This window comes from Passer domesticus, chromosome 2 (assembly GCF_036417665.1).
Source record: "Passer domesticus isolate bPasDom1 chromosome 2, bPasDom1.hap1, whole genome shotgun sequence".
Lineage (NCBI taxonomy): Eukaryota > Metazoa > Chordata > Aves > Passeriformes > Passeridae > Passer > Passer domesticus.
The window spans coordinates 113,032,486-113,050,105 of record NC_087475.1 but is presented as its reverse complement, the minus strand read 5'-3'; the positions used below and the strand labels follow the sequence as shown (position 1 = coordinate 113,050,105).

At 45.3% G+C, this 17,620-nt stretch overlaps 1 protein-coding gene across 1 annotated transcript in view; it reads left to right on the top strand.

The window, feature by feature from the left end:
• The first annotated feature begins 3,771 nt into the window (after positions 1-3,771).
• Positions 3,772-17,620, top strand: part of MOGAT2 (monoacylglycerol O-acyltransferase 2) — a 25,365-nt gene continuing 11,516 nt past the window's right edge. Inside the window, exons 1-2 of the mRNA XM_064410847.1 lie at positions 3,772-3,949; positions 13,791-13,969. Coding sequence (XP_064266917.1) covers positions 3,856-3,949; positions 13,791-13,969 — 273 coding nt within the window. The 5' untranslated portion in view covers positions 3,772-3,855. The remainder of the gene's footprint in view (positions 3,950-13,790; positions 13,970-17,620) is intronic.

The following is a 17,620-nucleotide window of genomic DNA, read 5'->3' as shown; positions in this document are numbered from 1 at the left end:
CCTAACTCCTTGTTAATCACTGACAGGAGTCAGGGGAAGGGAATGGCAGCTCATCCCATTGCTCCCAGGAGATCACTGACAAAAGCTGGAATGAAGTGAAAATGAAGCAAAAAATCAGCTAGGAGCCCCACATCTTCTTAGGAGCCTTTTTCCTGAATTACAGGAATGGAGATGCCCTGGGCTAAAGGTAGGTGAGACTCCATCTCCAAAGCCAGATCCGGACCACACTTGCAGCTCCCTCTGTGGAGAGTGTTCAGCTCCACACTACCCCAGTAGATGCAGGAAAGCTCCATTGACTCTGGCTCCCCCAGGCCCTCCCTCTGCTTTGCAGGAGATGTCCTGGCACCAATCGCTCCCATCCCTAACATCTATCACCAGGGGCAAGAGAATATGACAGCACTGCAGGTGACAACCTAAAGGGGAGTTTTAGTGGCCTCTCACATCTTAAATCATTTTGTGATCATGCACAGCTTCTGCCTGGTGGGTTCACAAGGTTCAGCCTGGGGTGTTCTCGTTTTCCTTGCCAAATGTGCTTATGATTCATGTATGTTGTGAGAGTGTTTTGAGGCCAAATGGTACAGGAGCCAAAACAAATCCATATCAGAGTGCTGCATAAAGAAAATAATTGAAATGCATGAAAAGAAAGTTTGACCAATAAATCAAGTGCTCTAAAAGACATCCAATTCTTTAATGGAAATCACTGGCATAACACAGCCAGAATAAGAAGAAGTTATTTTGTAACAGGTTGAAGGGGGAGTAAATTTTGAAAGAATTTGCATTAAAAAAAACCCATACCAAAAAACCCACCAGACAGGAGTGAGCTTCTCTCACACCCATGCCCTCACTCAGAGCTGAAGAGGGACAATGACCAAGCTTGGTGAAATGGTATCACATAGGTTTGGGGTGGTAGAAAGGAGGGGAATTTCCCAAGGGAGGAACACTTATTACTGAAGAAGTGATGTGTCAGAAAAGAATGGGACTTAGATAATCCAGTGTGCAACTACCACGATGGTACGTTCAGTTTCCTTCTGATAATTCTTGCCACTGGAGTTTTAATTAGCTCTAGGAGTACATATGAATGGCTGAGAGGCTTTAGGGTAAATAAAAGGGGATTATCTATGACTGGAAGAGAGGAGCAGTGATCTGAAGAGTGCTTATAGCTCTTCTGCTGGAGCACTAAGTTCCATAGGGTCTAGATGTGATGGGGCTTCAACAAGGAACTCCACAGGTCCACTTCATGGCCAGCTCCTCCTGCCAGCCATGCAGTATCCTGGCATCCTCTATGAACCACTGCATTGTTCCTTGCATTTCTTCCTGCAGATCCTCTGTGTTAGGCTTTCCCAACCCTGATCCTGGATCCTGGCCAGTGTCCATGTGCAACCTGTGAAGTCTCACCAAGACTTGGTGACTTGAAAAACCCACAGTTCCATGACTCTGGGCTTACAGGTTCCTGCTCATACTCTGAGAAGGGCATTGCTCCACTGAGTAACAATCACCACTGGCAGAGGTATTACAGAAGATGGATTACTGAGAGATTAAAGGAACTTAATTTTCCCAAACTAAATGCAAGCCGTAGGAGATTGAACAAATTACTGTATTTAACTGAAAAGGGAAAAGCCAAGGGGTATGTAGTTGGATCTTTGTCATGGCCCATACGTGTGCAAATGCCTGAGTGGGTTAGGAAGCAAGACTGATTAAGGTATCAGGAAATAAGATACAGAGATCAGAGCTCAGCGTTTGGGCACGTCTGAATGGTTAGCGAGTTCAGAGACACAGCTAGTCCTCCCTAAGTATTTCTTTTTCTCTCCTTAATTAAAAAAGTAGAAAGACAAAAAGCAAATTACATAACCACAGCAAAGTAGGACATAAATATTTATTACCTAGCTGAGCATTGTTTAACTCCTTGGTCAGGTCTTCCAAGCACCTGACTTGCTCATAAATCCAGAGGATGAGGCTTCCTGGTCATAATAAGCCACAAGCAAAGACCTGTGACTCTCTGCAATAGTACTGCTTTGGAATTAAGCAATACAACTGCTCTAGGGCTTAGCCTGAAATTTCTGGGGGCAGAAAATGCTTCCCACATGTCTGGGTGTCCCCAGGGCACAGGTGCGTCTTTTTTAACTAGTGAAAATCAAGAGTTCCTTGGCATGGCTAGTCTCCAGAAAGAACAAGAGTGCTGGACAGAAAACACATTGAAACATCATCACCAGAGATGTCCCTGCAGCGACTTTTCACAGAGTCATAGAATTGTTACAGTTGGAAAAGTCCTCTGAGACCATTAATTCTGACCATTCCCTCAGCATGCCAAGCCTAACAAGTGCCACATATGTGTTAAATTCTGCCAGGGGACTCCACCACTGCCCTGGGCAGCGTGTTCCAGGGCTTGAAAACTGTTTTAGCGAAGGAATTTTCCCTAATAACCAACGTAACCCCTTCTTGGTCCCACCACCCACCACCCACCTCTCTGACAATGCTGGTGTTACACAGTCCAGGAAGACCAGGAGGGCCCACAGATCTCCTCACAGAATTTTGGAAATCACTGATGGTTTCTCAACAGGAAACATCCTGTCTCCAGGTAACAGTGCTGAAAGAATTAAAAACCTCTTTTACTTTCTTGACGCAGTCAGGCTGCTGACATTTGCAGTAGAAAAGGATGGGGAGAGATTTGAGTGAAATCTAAACCAGTTTTAGCTCAATTAAAGCAACCAATGCCTTTAGGAAGAGATCTCTTGGGGTTTCACCAGGGCCCTGTTATCCTAATGATTTGGGGAAACTGAGTCTAACAGGTCCCTCGTAGCCCAGCATCTTCCTAGGCCTGACAAAGGGGAGGGATTATTTTCCTGCTAACATCTCTGATTTGCTTCTGCCAAAGGTTGCTTTTAGTTTTATTCTGTAATTCTTGGCTGCAGTGACCTAGGGATTTGAAATGCCCCTTAGACATGTGAGTGAAGCCTTTGTACATGGCCAGCGCTTTCACAGCGCTCATTGTTCAGTGCAATCTGTTCACAGTATTATTCTGTATCCTGGTTACAATGAGACCTTTGGTTTTCCCAGCCCTCCGATGAGATGATTTTCTTACTTACCTGAGGAGCTTGTCAGTTCCTTGAGGATTTTTTTCCCCCAAATTTCTAATTTTTTTCCCCACATAGTCAATTGCATCTCTTTGCACGTGACAAGGCAGAGACTCAGACTGCACACATGCTTGGAGATACAAATGCAAATCAGGAGTAGTATTTCCCTTCTTTATACCTGTATAAATGTGTGCAACGATGCACATATGCGCCATCCATCCACCATCCATCCATGTCTTGGCTCATGCACCCTGTGCTCGGCAGTGAAACACCCTTGTGTTGTCTCCCCACCTCCTTGGCTGAGACTGAAACCCATCCACATCACATCACTTGTGAACAAAAGTGACCTGCCTGTGCTCATCCCTTCTGCTTGTCCCTTCCTGCTGTGCACAGAGTGATTTGCAGGGGAAGAGGGAAAATAAAACTGGTTTACAAGCATGAATGCCTCATTGTCTCTGCCAATATCCAAATATTGTAAAAATCTTAAAGAGACAGGATCTTTTGAAAGCAGGATTGGGTCCTGAATGGAGTTTACTTTCCAGATTTGGGTGGAAGAAGCATGAAATTATCACCAACTAACAACGTTGTGAGTCATGATGGTATAAAGTCCATGACACCTCCCTCTCCTCCCTGTATGGAATGGTGCTGTGTGCAGCCACCACTGTGACTGCAAGTTGCATAATCCCTTCTACTGTAGCACTGGGTAGATATTGACGGGCGACTTTGCACTTTGCATTCACCACTTGCTTCCTTCTCCTTGCGAGACGTGCATGCAGAGCCCAAGATGAAAGTTGAGTTTGCTCCGCTGTCTGTGCCACTTCAGAGAAGGCTTCAGACAGCATCAGTGGTTCAATGGGTCTTCAGCTTCCTAGGTCTAGGTAAGAGACATCTCTTTTTCCTTTTTCTGAGAAGCGGGAGAAGCTTTCCATAGAATTGCAGTATGGTTTGGGTTGGAAGGGACCTTAAAGATCATCCAGTCACAATCCCCTACATTTTTATGCATTTCAATTATTTTCTTTATGCAGCACTCTGATATGGATTTGTTTTGGCTCCTGTCCCATTTGGCCTCAAAACACTCTCACAACATACATGAATCATAAGCACATTTGGCAAGGAAAACGAGAACACCCCAGGCTGAACCTTGTGAACCCACCAGGCAGAAGCTGTGCATGATCACAAAATGATTTAAGATGTGAGAGGCCACTAAAACTCCCCTTTAGGTTGTCACCTGCAGTGCTGTCATATTCTCTTGCCCCTGGTGATAGATGTTAGGGATGGGAGCGATTGGTGCCAGGACATCTCCTGCAAAGCAGAGGGAGGGCCTGGGGGAGCCAGAGTCAATGGAGCTTTCCTGCATCTACTGGGGTAGTGTGGAGCTGAACACTCTCCACAGAGGGAGCTGCAAGTGTGGTCCGGATCTGGCTTTGGAGATGGAGTCTCACCTACCTTTAGCCCAGGGCATCTCCATTCCTGTAATTCAGGAAAAAGGCTCCTAAGAAGATGTGGGGCTCCTAGCTGATTTTTTGCTTCATTTTCACTTCATTCCAGCTTTTGTCAGTGATCTCCTGGGAGCAATGGGATGAGCTGCCATTCCCTTCCCCTGACTCCTGTCAGTGATTAACAAGGAGTTAGGTGCCTACCTTTGTGATGGCTACCACTGTAGGGTGTGTTTTCCCTGAATAAACCCACGGTCCACTCCGTCCACTCCTATGAGGTCTTGCCCTGAGCTTTGCCATGCTGTTCTCACAATGCCATAGCATTATTTCCTAAAAGAAGTGGTGGATATGTGTGTACAGGGTGTGGGGGAGAATGTGGACAGACAGCATGTGATGAGATATCAGCTGGTGGTCTGAGAAAAGAAGCCAGTCCACCTTTGTCATCAGATCCTGCAGAGATAGAAACATCTGCTCCCCTCGTCATTGCCAGTCATCTTGCTCTTCATGCCATCAGAAAGTGCAGGAGAAACTATCAAAAATGTCCCTGGATAGTCTTCAATAGCTTAAGTTTGACTGAAAGGTGTCCTGGCTTCACGTGGGGATGCCAGGAGAAGGAGGTTTGTCACGTACCTCATTAATCAGCTTCCAAGACATGCTTATCATGGCATGGTTATCATTACACAGGGGGTGCTTGACAAGGAACCACTGCTTGGGGCTCTGCTCAAAGTCAGTGGTGATTTTGGGGGCTGCAGAATGCTGGTCTTGCTCTGGTTTGTACCACACCATGGTGCCTTTAGCATAATCATACAATCACAGCCTGGTTTGGGTTGACAGAGACCTTGAAGATCATCCTGTTCCACCTCCTGCCACGGGCAAATACCCCTTCCACTAGACTGGTTTGCTCCAAGCCCTGTCCACCATGGCCTGGAACAGGGCCCCAGGGATGGGGCAGCCACAGCTTCTTTGAGAAATCTGTGCCAGTGTTTTTGGCTTCTTCTCACCACCTGATCAGAGCAGGATGGCACTAAGTGTATGGCTGATTACCTGTGCATGGGAATATTTACAGGTCTTATGCAGCATCTAAACTGGACTGGGGTTTTCTGCTTCTGTTGCTCTTTAGGTTTAGAGTTTTCATGTTTTAAGCTGTTGCTCTGCTTGGTGTTAGGAATGAGAAGTAGAATTACCATGCTTGAGGAATGGTACCTTAGTAGGAGTATTGGTGACTCTGCTTTTGTAGCCCTGGGAACAGACACTTCACTTTTTACAAATGCCCCTGCACATTCCAGAAGGTCATTTTTCCAAGAAAACCCAAACAGTTTGAGGAAAAGACACATTAGCAAACTGAGATGCAGACAAAGTCACTGCTTGGTGCAGGGCATCAGGTGCTGATGGAAATGACACACATGCTGTTTTGGATAGATTGCATAGGGAAATGATGATGGGAGATACAGAGGCACCTACTCAGGGAGTGCTAACTGCCTGGGGACATTTACAGCCCATCACGCTGGAAGGTGACATCGCAGGGTTTCCTAGTTTTATGGAAATAAAATATCAGAGGTAGGTTATCAGTGTAAAATGTCTGGGGCCATTTACAGCCTATCAGCAGCCAAGCTGAAAGGTAACATCAGAGAGCTCCCCATTGTTAGGCCAGTTGTGAATCTCAGATGGGATGTGTGTAAAGCTCCTCCTTTGCTGTGGCAAGACAGTTGCTGGCTAGCCCAGCAGATCTCTGTTTGTATCTGTGTTCTGATACACAAACATCTCCAGAACTATACCTGCACAGAAAGCACAGGCTGTGCTTCAGACTCCCACTCAGTTTCTGGGATGGACCCTTCCAAAATCTGCTGCAGACCTGAGCCTGGATGGCCGCCTTTGCACCAGTATCTGATGGACTGGAGGACTGTGCAATACTGGTCCAGACAGGGTAGTGCTTTACATGTTTTTTGGTGTAGGATTGGCTCATGCTAAGTATCAGGAAAATTACTACACAAACACCAGAGGTTTATGTCCAAAAAGGACACAGAGGAGTCCTGTAACTTTATTCAAATAAAGGGAGAAGCCATGGGGGATTTCCCGGTGTCTCTCAAAATTTTAGAGGACACAGCCTCCTTTTTATCCTGATTTCCTGGGCACATTTCCCTCTCGCTTTCCCCATTGGTTGAGGTACTTGAGAGGTACAGACTTCCTGAAATGCCTAATACCTAAGACACCCTTCTAATGTATTCTCCCCCAGCCCTTTTTTTTCTGTGTGTCAATCAGTGGAATTCCTATGGAATTTACGGTTGTTCCCATTGTTTCTTTCATCTCTCAGTATCCAGTTTTCTTTATCAGCAGACGAACAGTTTATTTGTGAAGACAAATATCATTCCAATTATCAATCAGTGGAATCTTTCCCATTGTTTCTTTTAGCTCTCTCAGTGCTAGTTTGATCTACTAGCAGAATCACCATTTCTTTGTGAAGACAAATCCCTCATTCCTTTCATAAGTATTACTCTTCTGAACTACAACTTATCCCACTTTGTGTAATACAAGAGGCCAGGGGCCATTCCTGGTCACCAGGATGGATTAAGCTACCTTTTTTTTGGAAGAGAAGCACCAAACAGCCATTCTTGGTGCTATTGTGTACTTGTGTTATAAACCCTGAGGAGTCTCCCTGGGCAGAAGAGGTTCCACCTGTGATCAATATTCTAGTGAAGAAGAGATCCCACATGTGAACAACCTTCTGACACCAGAGAACAACTGGCAGGAGGAGACACCAATGTATTCTGGCAAGAGAGATGAAAATCTGGCAAGAGCCATGCAGTCTTGGACACAGCTGGCCAAAATGGGACATTTTGGAGTGCTCCATGATTCCCTCTCTGTCCCTGCATCTGCATTTCCTTCCATAGTACATGATTCAGTTGGTAGAGATGTGGTCACAGTGTTAACAGGCGATCCAACAGCACATCCCCATTTTCAGCATGGATGCAGTTGGGGCTTATGGAGCTTCAACAATGTTTTCCAATAAAACAATTTGTACTGGAGATTTTTCCCTTCTTGGTATTGGGAGCAAGCTGGCACTTGACTTAGGGATGGAAATAATTTCTAGAGCCAGCAGAATGACAGCAATGGCCAGGAAGGAGGAATCCTCTGCACTTGTAGGAGTTACTTGCAAACACAGGCTCTATCTCCAGCAGGGAAATGCAGCTTGCTCTGAATGAGGATGAGACCCAACCCACTCCTCCTCCTATGGCTGACCTTCAAGAGCTTATCATCTTTCCTGGGAAGAACTTGATTTGTTGTTTAGGGTTTTTTGTGTGGTTTTTTGGGTTTTTTGTTTGTTGGTTGGTTTGGGTTTTTGCATGTTTTGTTTGGTTTATTTTGGGGTTTGGTTTGTTTGGTTTCTTTTGGTGATACAATCTGAAACCAAAAGCAGCTAAGAAATGCTCTTAAGAGGGTCATTGGAAAGGTGATAACAAAACCTTATGAAGCAATTCCAGCAGGTTTGGTTCATTTTACAAAGCTTCTTTAAGCCTGGAGCTTTCCACCTAAAATATCCCAGTTTAACAACTGCATAAGCTAGATGCTAAGAGATACCCTTATTTTCATCCCATCACCTGCCAAACACCCTTTGTTGCACTGTTATAATCCTCAGGCACCGAGCTCAGACTTTCTGTGGGCAGGATTTAGCTGTCGGCTGCTCCTTTGTTTGGGAGACAAGCTGTGCTTCTGCTGCCAGAAGAGGGCTTCTGAAACACCCATTTGGCTGCTGCACAGCCCTTGGCCAGAGATCACAGCAGCACTGACAGCAGGCAGCTGTTGCTATGGTTGTGCAAATGCATCCCCTAAGAAGCCAAGCACTGTGGGAGGGACTAATTTATTCCTGCAGGATGCTGGGTGAGGGCAGCAGCTTGGTCCCAGTGCTGGCAAGGAGCTCTGCTCCAGCATCCCTTGCAACAGGCAGGCATTGTCCATACTGCCAGTTTTCTTGAGGATGCTCCTGACAAGAGCATGGAGACAAAAGGTTCTATTTATTTCAGAGGCTAATGGGCTGCAGGGCATGGAGTGGGGACCCTAATTGCCTTCCCAGTACATGATCTGAGTACTGACCAGTGCCTCCTTGTAATGGAGTGGAACCAGGCTACTGCAGAAAACAAACCAGCAGGCTGATGCCCAAGCCTGCTGCACTGCTTCCTTCTGCCTCTCTCATTCCCACTCTCCACTGGGCATGGACACCCATGCAGACACACCATGCAGAACTATGAGTGCAGGGCAGTAGATCTGGGCATGCTGCCTCTGCAGACCCAGCATACCACACCCAGACTCTGAACCTTCGAGTCATCAGGGGTGGCTCAAAGGGCATGTATGTGGTACCAGCACGATCAGGCTTCCTTGGCAGCTGAGTGTAGTCCACAGCCTGCCCACATCAGCTGTGCCCAAGGGTGCACTATCTGTGTAGGTGGCCACAATCAGGGACTCCAGGCTGGCACTGAGGACCTCAGCAACATGCGTCTTGGAGGCAATCAAGGCCAGTTTGGATGGGACTTTGAACAACCTGGTTTAGTGGGAGGTATCCCTTCCCATGGCAGGGCAGTTGGAACTGGATGGTCTTTAAGACCCCTCTAACCCAATGCATTCTGTGATTCTGCAATGATCTTGCAAACCCTCCTGGCAAGTGCAGTATGAATCTGACTCATTTTGGGGCTGATGTGGTAAAAAAAATCTCTTTCTGTGGGCTGCAGTTTTCCCTATTTCAGGCTGAACTAACAAATTTTGGGTTAAGAGCACTTTGATGGGACATGGTCCCTGCTTAGACCTGGCCAGAGAAGTTCTCCATGTGCTTTGAAACCTTCAGCTCCTTTGGAACCCATGGCTTACTTGGAGCCCATGGCATATTTGTGCTCCCTGTGATATGGCCATTTTCTTGTCCAGAGAGGAATTTACAGCTCACAGCAAAACTCAGCATAAGAAATCCACCACTTAGTTTTTGCTTCTTTGAAGCAAAGAAGCTCTGAGCTTCTTTGAAGGAATCCAGCCAAGGAAACCAATAGACCTGTGGGGGAAAAAAAAACCAACAAACAAAACCAAACCATCAAATACACATTGATGTGTCTTTGCTGAGTCTCATACAGCCATGGAGATGTGAGATGCTGGGTCCGTGACCATGAAAGGTTGCTGAACTCCTGCTCAACAGGTGCACTGCAGAGTCCAGAACCATCCTATGAATGCGTCATCCAGAGCCAAACCTCACCATGGACAACTATAGAGAAACCTTCCTGAATCTAGACTCATGAGAAAGTGCAAGATTTAGGGCCTGCATATTGCATTTCTTCTTGCCAGGGACCCTTTGGTTTTAGTTTTGGTTTGAAGCAGTCTCCACTTTCCATGACAGTGTAGACAGTGCAGCAGCTAATCTCAGCCCAGCCTAGAATTATCTGTTTTCAGATAAGATGCATCTTCAATGATCTCCATGATGCCCTTAACCCTGCTCTTACAGCTCTTGTCTGCCTTGAAAGAGCTCTGTGTAAAGGCTTAAGCCATTTTATAGCAATTTAGCATATACCATTGGGCTATAGCACAGGAGTCCAAATGTCAGCAATGGAGAGAGATGGGGAAGAGTGAATCAGTGATCAGAATCCAAATTTACTGTGGGATACAAATGCTTGTGTACTATTTTAGGGAGCCTAGTAATGTGTACTACAATGATTAGGTTAAAATCACATACACACACTTATGCATATCACAACATCTCTTGCTTGCAGAGTTTAATGAAATTTTCTTTTTCCAGTAAACCTTTCTGATTGAATCTTCTTGCAATCTAGGTCAAATTTTCAAAGTTCCATTTGCTTTTGACAAGGCATCCTGTTATCAAATCTCTTGTGCTAACCAGGTCCAAAGTCCATCATCTGTTTTGTGTCTCCCAACATCCCAACATCTCCCCCTTTCCTTTCAACCAAAACCACTCCTTTAATGGCCATAATAATTAATCTATGCACAAATTGAAAGGTATCATGATTAACAGAATTACTATCAAAATTATAATATACATACCTGTCTTAAAAAGAATCTTTTAGTTAAAAAACTCCAACCCCAAAAGGCTCAGGCTTGATCTTTATAAATTAAAATATTCCTGATGGCAGCCGCAGGGGCGGAGACAATACTGGATTTAGAAAGGCTGCCAGAAGTATAGTTGCAGCAAAAGGTTTGATTCTTTTACACACAGGGTGATAAGGAGAAACATTTTTAGATTCCTATCTGTGCATTTAAAATCAACACAAAAATCTAATTTAAAATCAACACAAAAATCTAATTTCACAGAACCCAGGAACTCTAATTCTTGGGGTTCCAAGGGTGTTTCAGGAGGGTAAGGGATCAAATTTGATGTGATTTGATTTGCTTTCAAAATTTTTTGTGTCAATATTAGTGTAAAGTTCTGGAGGAGCTATATCCAGACCTGCAGAAGGAAGAGATGAGGATCTTGTCTGTTTGCAACCTCAAACCTGTTTGCAACTCAAACCTGCCCATTTCTTCTGAGCAGTGAGACCCGTGGTGATGGACTTAGTCTGGGGACCTGACATGACTTTTGGAACACACTAATAGAGCTCTGTGGAAAATTTCTGGCCACTGGTAGTGCACAAAGTGTTAATGTCCAGACAGTGGTATGGAGTTTTTCCTCCCCACCAAATTACAGATCATAAATAATCAGGTGCCTGCCTAAGGCTGGAATTTGTTTGGATGCAGATTTAATTGTACATTTTCTGGAACCTTCCTGTCTCTTTGTTCCCATCCACAGTAACTTTCAGACTGACAGTCCATTCTCGGACAGGAATGGGTCCCTTTCCCACAGAGCATCAAAAGGTTTCAAAAGGACAAACCTCCCCCCACCCCAAATCTTGAAATTGACTGAAGGTCACTGAATGCAAATTTTGCTCTGGGGAAAAAAAAAATTTGAATTGCAAATGAATTGAGGAAGAAATTAATAATTATATAATTGTGAGATAAAGCATGGATTTGGTCCAGAACTACTCCTTCACTTTGTAGAATGTACTTTGAGCTTTGCACAGTATGATAAAAAGAGAATTAGGCACTGCACTTTTGCAGCAGATCTTATGACTGGGTTCCTAGGTGAAGTAAAATTGTGTTTATCATGTGGACCCTGGAGCTGCAGCTCATGTTCTATGCAGTTCTTGAGAGTTACAAAGTCTGTGTCTGTGGCATTTGAAAACGAAGTGTGAGCAGCAGGTTGAGGGAGGGGATTATCTTGCTCTGTTCCACTTTTCTGGGACTCCAGTTGGAGTGGGTCCAGAGGAGGCCTCGGAGATGCTTCAAGGGCTGGAGCCCCTCTCTTCTGGAGACAGGCTGGGAGAGCTGGGAGTGTTCAGCCTGGAGAAGGGAAGGCACCAGGCCGACCTTAGAGTCTCCTCCAGTGCTATAGGGGCTCCAAGGGAGCTGGAGAGGGATTTTGGACAAGGGCCTGGAGGGACAGGACAAGGGGGAATGGCTTCCCGCTGCCAGAGGGCAGGGTTAGGTGGGGTATTGGGGAGAAATTCTTGGCTGTGAGGGTGGTGAGGCCCTGGCACAGGTTGCTCAGAGAAACTGTGACTGCCACATCCTTGGAAGTGTCCAAACCAGATTTGAGAGGACTTTTATGATTCCATTAAAAGTGCAGCACCAGGTGTGAGCAGTGGTTCTTTCTGACCTGCATGATGCATTACAGGTTAGACCTGTTGCTTTGCCGAGAGCTACAGGTTTTTTCGCACTGCAAAATTCTTAATGCCTACCCTGGTGCTTGCTGCAGTGTCTCTACTTATAGGAAGACATGCAGTCCCATTTCAGCTTTAAGGGGATTTAGGGTCTTGTTAGATTATTGCACTTTTTTCACCCATAGGAATTATTGGTACCATCATGAGGGTGTTCTAAAAAAGGGCAAGGATTTGCTTTTTCATGCAAAGCTTCGTAATCAGGGTGACTTATCACAAAAAAAAAAAAAAAGCTACAAACATGATCTACTTATTTATCCTTAAGTGAAAGCAAACAGGAGGTACATGAAGGTCTTAGATGAGAGCATTCTATTCCATGTCTCTGACTGGCCTTAGCTGAGAGGAGGTGGAGAGAGCAGGTATCAGGTGACTCCCAAAGGTGGAAAAGACATCTCAGAGCATGAGGATGTGGATGCATCTATATCACAGCTGAAGCTGAGCAGGGCATTGCCATCCTCATATCTTCCAGCCTTGGGAAGATCTGAAATGAAGACCCAAAGTAGAACAAAATATACAAAAAGTTATGTAATCCATCAGCTGGGGAAGGCAAAGGACTTGGATGAATCTTTGGGTTTTCTTCAGCTCAGTCCTTCCCTGCAAAAGCAATACCAAGGGTTCCAGAGGGACAGATGGAGAGGACACAGCTCTTCCCAGGCACACATCTGCTCTGCCAGGTGGCAGCTTGGTGGCCATCATCACTTTCCAGCATCTGCAGACACACAGTGTTGGGCTTGGGTAGGATTTTATGTATCAAGTGATGTTTGTTTACACAGATACTTTTGTTCTCTTGTTTCTATGCCAAAACACAGGGTATAAGGGAGATGGGAGGTAGAGGTCAAAGCTGGCACTAACTGGATAAAGTCCCAAGTCATGGAAGTCATAGAGAATAAAATAGAGCATTCTTATAAAATCCATTATGACACCAAGTTGAAAGAACTGAAAATCCTCTGGAATCCAAGATTAGAAGTGGAGGAAAGGGTCCAAAATCAATAATAAAAAACTCACTAAAGAGTTAAATCTTATCAATGCGTATATATCATGGACACAATTAAAATGGAGAATCATTAGCTCAAGATAAAGCTACTGGGGACTGTACAGACTGGACATAGGACCCTTTTTGCTGCCATTGCAAAATATCAGGTGTCATCAGGGGGTATTAGCAGGAGTTTTGGGGTAAAACAAGGCCATTATTGTTGCAGAGATCAGTCTGACTCCAGAGAAAAGCAAGACAGCAAAGGGATAGAGAGCTGATCCATGAGAACACTGAGATTGGAGTGAGATTCATCAGTCTTTTGGGAAGAGGGGGACATGGTGGCCTTTGGAGAAATTGGTGGTTGCTACAAGGGAGGTGCTTGGTGCCTTTTCAGGCTCCTGGGGCAGATAGAAAAGAAACTACCTCTGCATCAGAGGTGCCTTTACACTGATAAAATCAGCAGCAAGCCCAGTGGAGGCTCCATCCCACGACCAAAATTCCTCCCAAATGAACCACTCCTCCCAAAGTCCACCTAATCCAACTGTCAAGTCACTGCTGGCTTTTCTTTCAGCACAGTGCTGTACTGCTGCCTTCATCGCCCTCTTCTTCACTCGTTTTTGGCTGGTCAGTGCCCTCTATGCTGCATGGTGGTTAATAGACAGGGAGAAACCCAGAAAGGGTGGGCGACGGATCCCCGTCTTCCGGAACTGCATCGTTTGGAGGTACATGAGGGACTATTTCCCTGTCACGGTAAGTGCCACTGGTCCATTGGCTCTTCAGTATTTTAGGGACCAGCTTTTTCTTTGGAGTCTGGATACAGTCTGCAGCCAGCAGTCATAGCATGGGGTGCTGGGAGCCTGGTGTTGAAGGACAATCTTCCCAGCTCCCAGATTACTCAAAGGCACAGTAACAAATGGGGATTACCATTTTTACAAACCGCATGCTTCAATCACCTGGCTTTTCCATGCCTATTTAATATTGCTGCATTCCAGCTGTTAGGGAAATCTCACCTTTGCTTTCCATGTCTATATTGCAACATTGCTGCCCTTCAGGTTGCTCAGAATTAACCCAGTGGGCATAGGGCCAAGTTTTAACCAAAATCCAAGAGCTCCTGGGTGGTCTGCAATGTCAGTACCCTGTTCTGCTGAGGAGGGGGATGGATGGGTAAAGCTGGGGGTGCACTGGGCAGTCTCAGAGAGCTGCTGTTCTCTTGAGAGGGACTTCTGTGACATTCCCTGATTTACTTAATGCGTGTGGCTGGCCTTTGCCCTTACTCTTTTATCTGGTGTCCCCTTGGCATGGTATGGATTCATGGAGAACCAGCAAGTCCTGCCTCAGAGCCATCACAAGTTGGCTGAGCAATGCAGGAGAAGAGCTCATGGGTTGTGCAAGGAAGAAAGCTTCAAGGATAGACCAGGCAATGGGAATGTCTAAAATAATTCCTTTAGGAATACATTGCCTGTTGAGAGAACTCAGATGGGATGCACCCTGCTGGTCAGAGATCACCTGGAATCAGAAGCTGAGTGCTGCAGTCCAGGATAAAGAAGTTGGGAGCCCAAAACACCAAAGAACCCACCAGCCTAAAGGAAAAAAATAGGAACCCAGCCTGAGAGTCCATCCTGCATGGAGTAAGGCCTGGGATAAGGATATGGGGGAGCCAGAGCAAAATGAGGACCAGAGATGGCATGCCCATCAACTTTGCTGCTCAAACAGAAATAACCCTCTTTTCTGTCCTCATAAGATCACACCTGGAATACTGTGCACAGTTCTGGAGCCCCCATCAGAAGAAGGTTAAATGGCACTTCTGGGCCAAGTCCAGAGGAGAACACAAAGTCAGCAAGGGGACTGAAGCACCTGCCATATGGAAACAGATGAGGAAGTTGGGGCTGTTTACCCTGGAGAATGTTGTGTGGATACCAAACATGCACCTTCCAATATCTGAAGGACCCTACAGGGAAGATGGAGAGACACGGTTCATCAGGAACTATAACGATGGAACAAGGGGGAATGGGTTCAAACTGTAAGAAAGCAGATTTAGATGGGATATTGGGAAAAAAATCTTGGCCGTGAGAGTGGTGAGGCCCAGAGAAGCTTTGGGTGCCCCATCCCTGAAAGTGTCAAGGGCCAGGCTGGACAGGGCTTGGAGCAACCCAGTCTAGTGGAAGGTGTCCATTCCCATGGCAGGGAATGGAATTTTAAGGTACCTTTGATACTGAAATCAGCAAGAAAATAAACTTTCTAACACAATTTGAAGTGTTAGAAAGCAGGCATTCTTTATCTGTGCAGGACATATTGCAAGGATGACTTATTTAATGTCTGTGACGAGGCATTACAACATTATAATCATATATATTCATTAAAGTGTGTCTCCTAGCTAATACATAAACATCACTTTTTCTAGAACTAATTTGCATGCAACTGCCTCCTACTGGAAAACATTTTATGATCCTGGAGGGTCCTCTAAAAGGATCTCTGGTGGTCCACTTCAGTGAATATTTCAATTTTAAACGTGACCTTTCCGTGAACTTTTTATTTGGGCATGTGCTGTTGCTTCTTGTTACCTAACTTGCAAAAAAACCCCACTGTAGCTCTCTTTATCTGTTCTTGCACTGGTAAGCGACATTTATCATCCAGTGCGCATACCTTTACATCCTTTTATCTTTGTTTGCTAGTTAGTCTTTAAGCTCTATTCAGCAACTTCAGAGGAACTGAAAATTTCTATTCTCTATGTTATTTATCACATTGAAACCCAAACCATAAAATAACTCAACGATATATGTGACTGCAGTAATTATATGCAGTATATATTCTGTAATTATTTGTGGCTGTAAGCCACCACTTGTGAAGTGTTGGACCGACCTTTCTGCTGAAATTCAGCTGCCAGCTCAGCCCAGCAATGACCCTTCTCCTGTCCCTTTCCAAAGAACACTCCTGAATGCCCCACTGTGTTCCGTGTCTGTCCTTTCTTGCAGGAGGACCACTAACACCAGTAGAGGGAGCATGGTATGGGGTTTGGCTGTAGCTCCCTGGGTGAGCGCCCAGAAGACTCCATGGAGCCTTTCTCCCCACTTCTCTGGGAGAAAACAGAGGAAGTAACACAAAAGGACAGCAGAAAAATTTAAAAGAGATATAATATAGAGAGCATTATAACCAAGCAATCACATAATACTATTTCTCAAAAATATTTTCTCAGTCATAGAATTATGGAATCATTAAATGTTTTGGGTTGGAGGAGACCTCAATGATCATGCAATTCTAACCCCCCTACCATGAGCAGGGACACCTTCCACTAGACCAGGTTGCTCCAGCCCTGATCAACTTGGTTTTGAAAACATCCAGGCATGGGACAGCCACAGCTTCTCTGGACAACCTGTGCCAGGGCTTCAGCATCCACACAACCAAGAGTTTCTGCCCAATATCCCATCTAACCCTGTTCTCTGTCAGTGGGAAGCCATTCCCATTGTTCTGTTCCTCCAGGCCCTTGTCCAAAATCGTTCTCCAGCTCTCTTTAAGCCCCTTTAGCATGGGGCTAGAGCCACTGGCAGGGGCTCTAAGGTCTCACCTTCCTCAGGCTGAACAACCCCACTTGCCCAAAGTCCCAGTACAAGAGACACGAGGAAGTGACATCTGGGGACACAGACTGCGTTGGTATTCAGGACTCTGGACTGTATTTGTGTGTAGCTGGAGTTTGTTAAGCCCTGGAGAATTAGGCATTCTGGGAAGATTAAGTATGACTCCTAATCCTACCAGATCCCAGCAGCAAACTTAGCATGGTCAAGTGTTTGGAGGCAGCAAGTGCTGCCTGCTGTCTTATTTTAGGAAACAGCTTTAAACATTGCTTTTAAGGGATCCCTGTGCATGTTTGCTGTCTAGGAAGCAAAGAGAGGTTTGGATGAGCATCTGGGCTTGTGAAGTGTGAATTTGCAGTGTGCTGCAGTACATGGAGCATGCCAGTGCTGAGCTGAGCCAGGCCACTGCAGTGTGTACAAGGCACACCTTCTGCTGATACCAACTTTGCACAAGTACTATTTTGCTGTTGGATTTATCTCCCTTGGAACTGACTGCATTTTAATTAATGATTTGAGAATCAGAGTTAGGCAGGACCCAAATGAGCTTGAGTGTTTTGAAAAGTGGGATGAGTAAGAAATCAAGTCAGGGTCCAATGCATTGCCCAGGGAAGTTATTTCTGCTTAATTTCCCTGCATTTTAAACATATTCCAATCTGTTTATTTAATTATTAATTTATTTATTTTTAAATATACCCTCATTATAGTCATCCAATTGGCCTGGAATTGTTTCAAAATAGTGTAGATGTGGCACTTGGGAACATGGTTTAGTGCTGGCCTTGGCAGTGCTGGGGTAGTGGTTGGACTTGATGGTCTCAGAGGGCCTTTATGACCT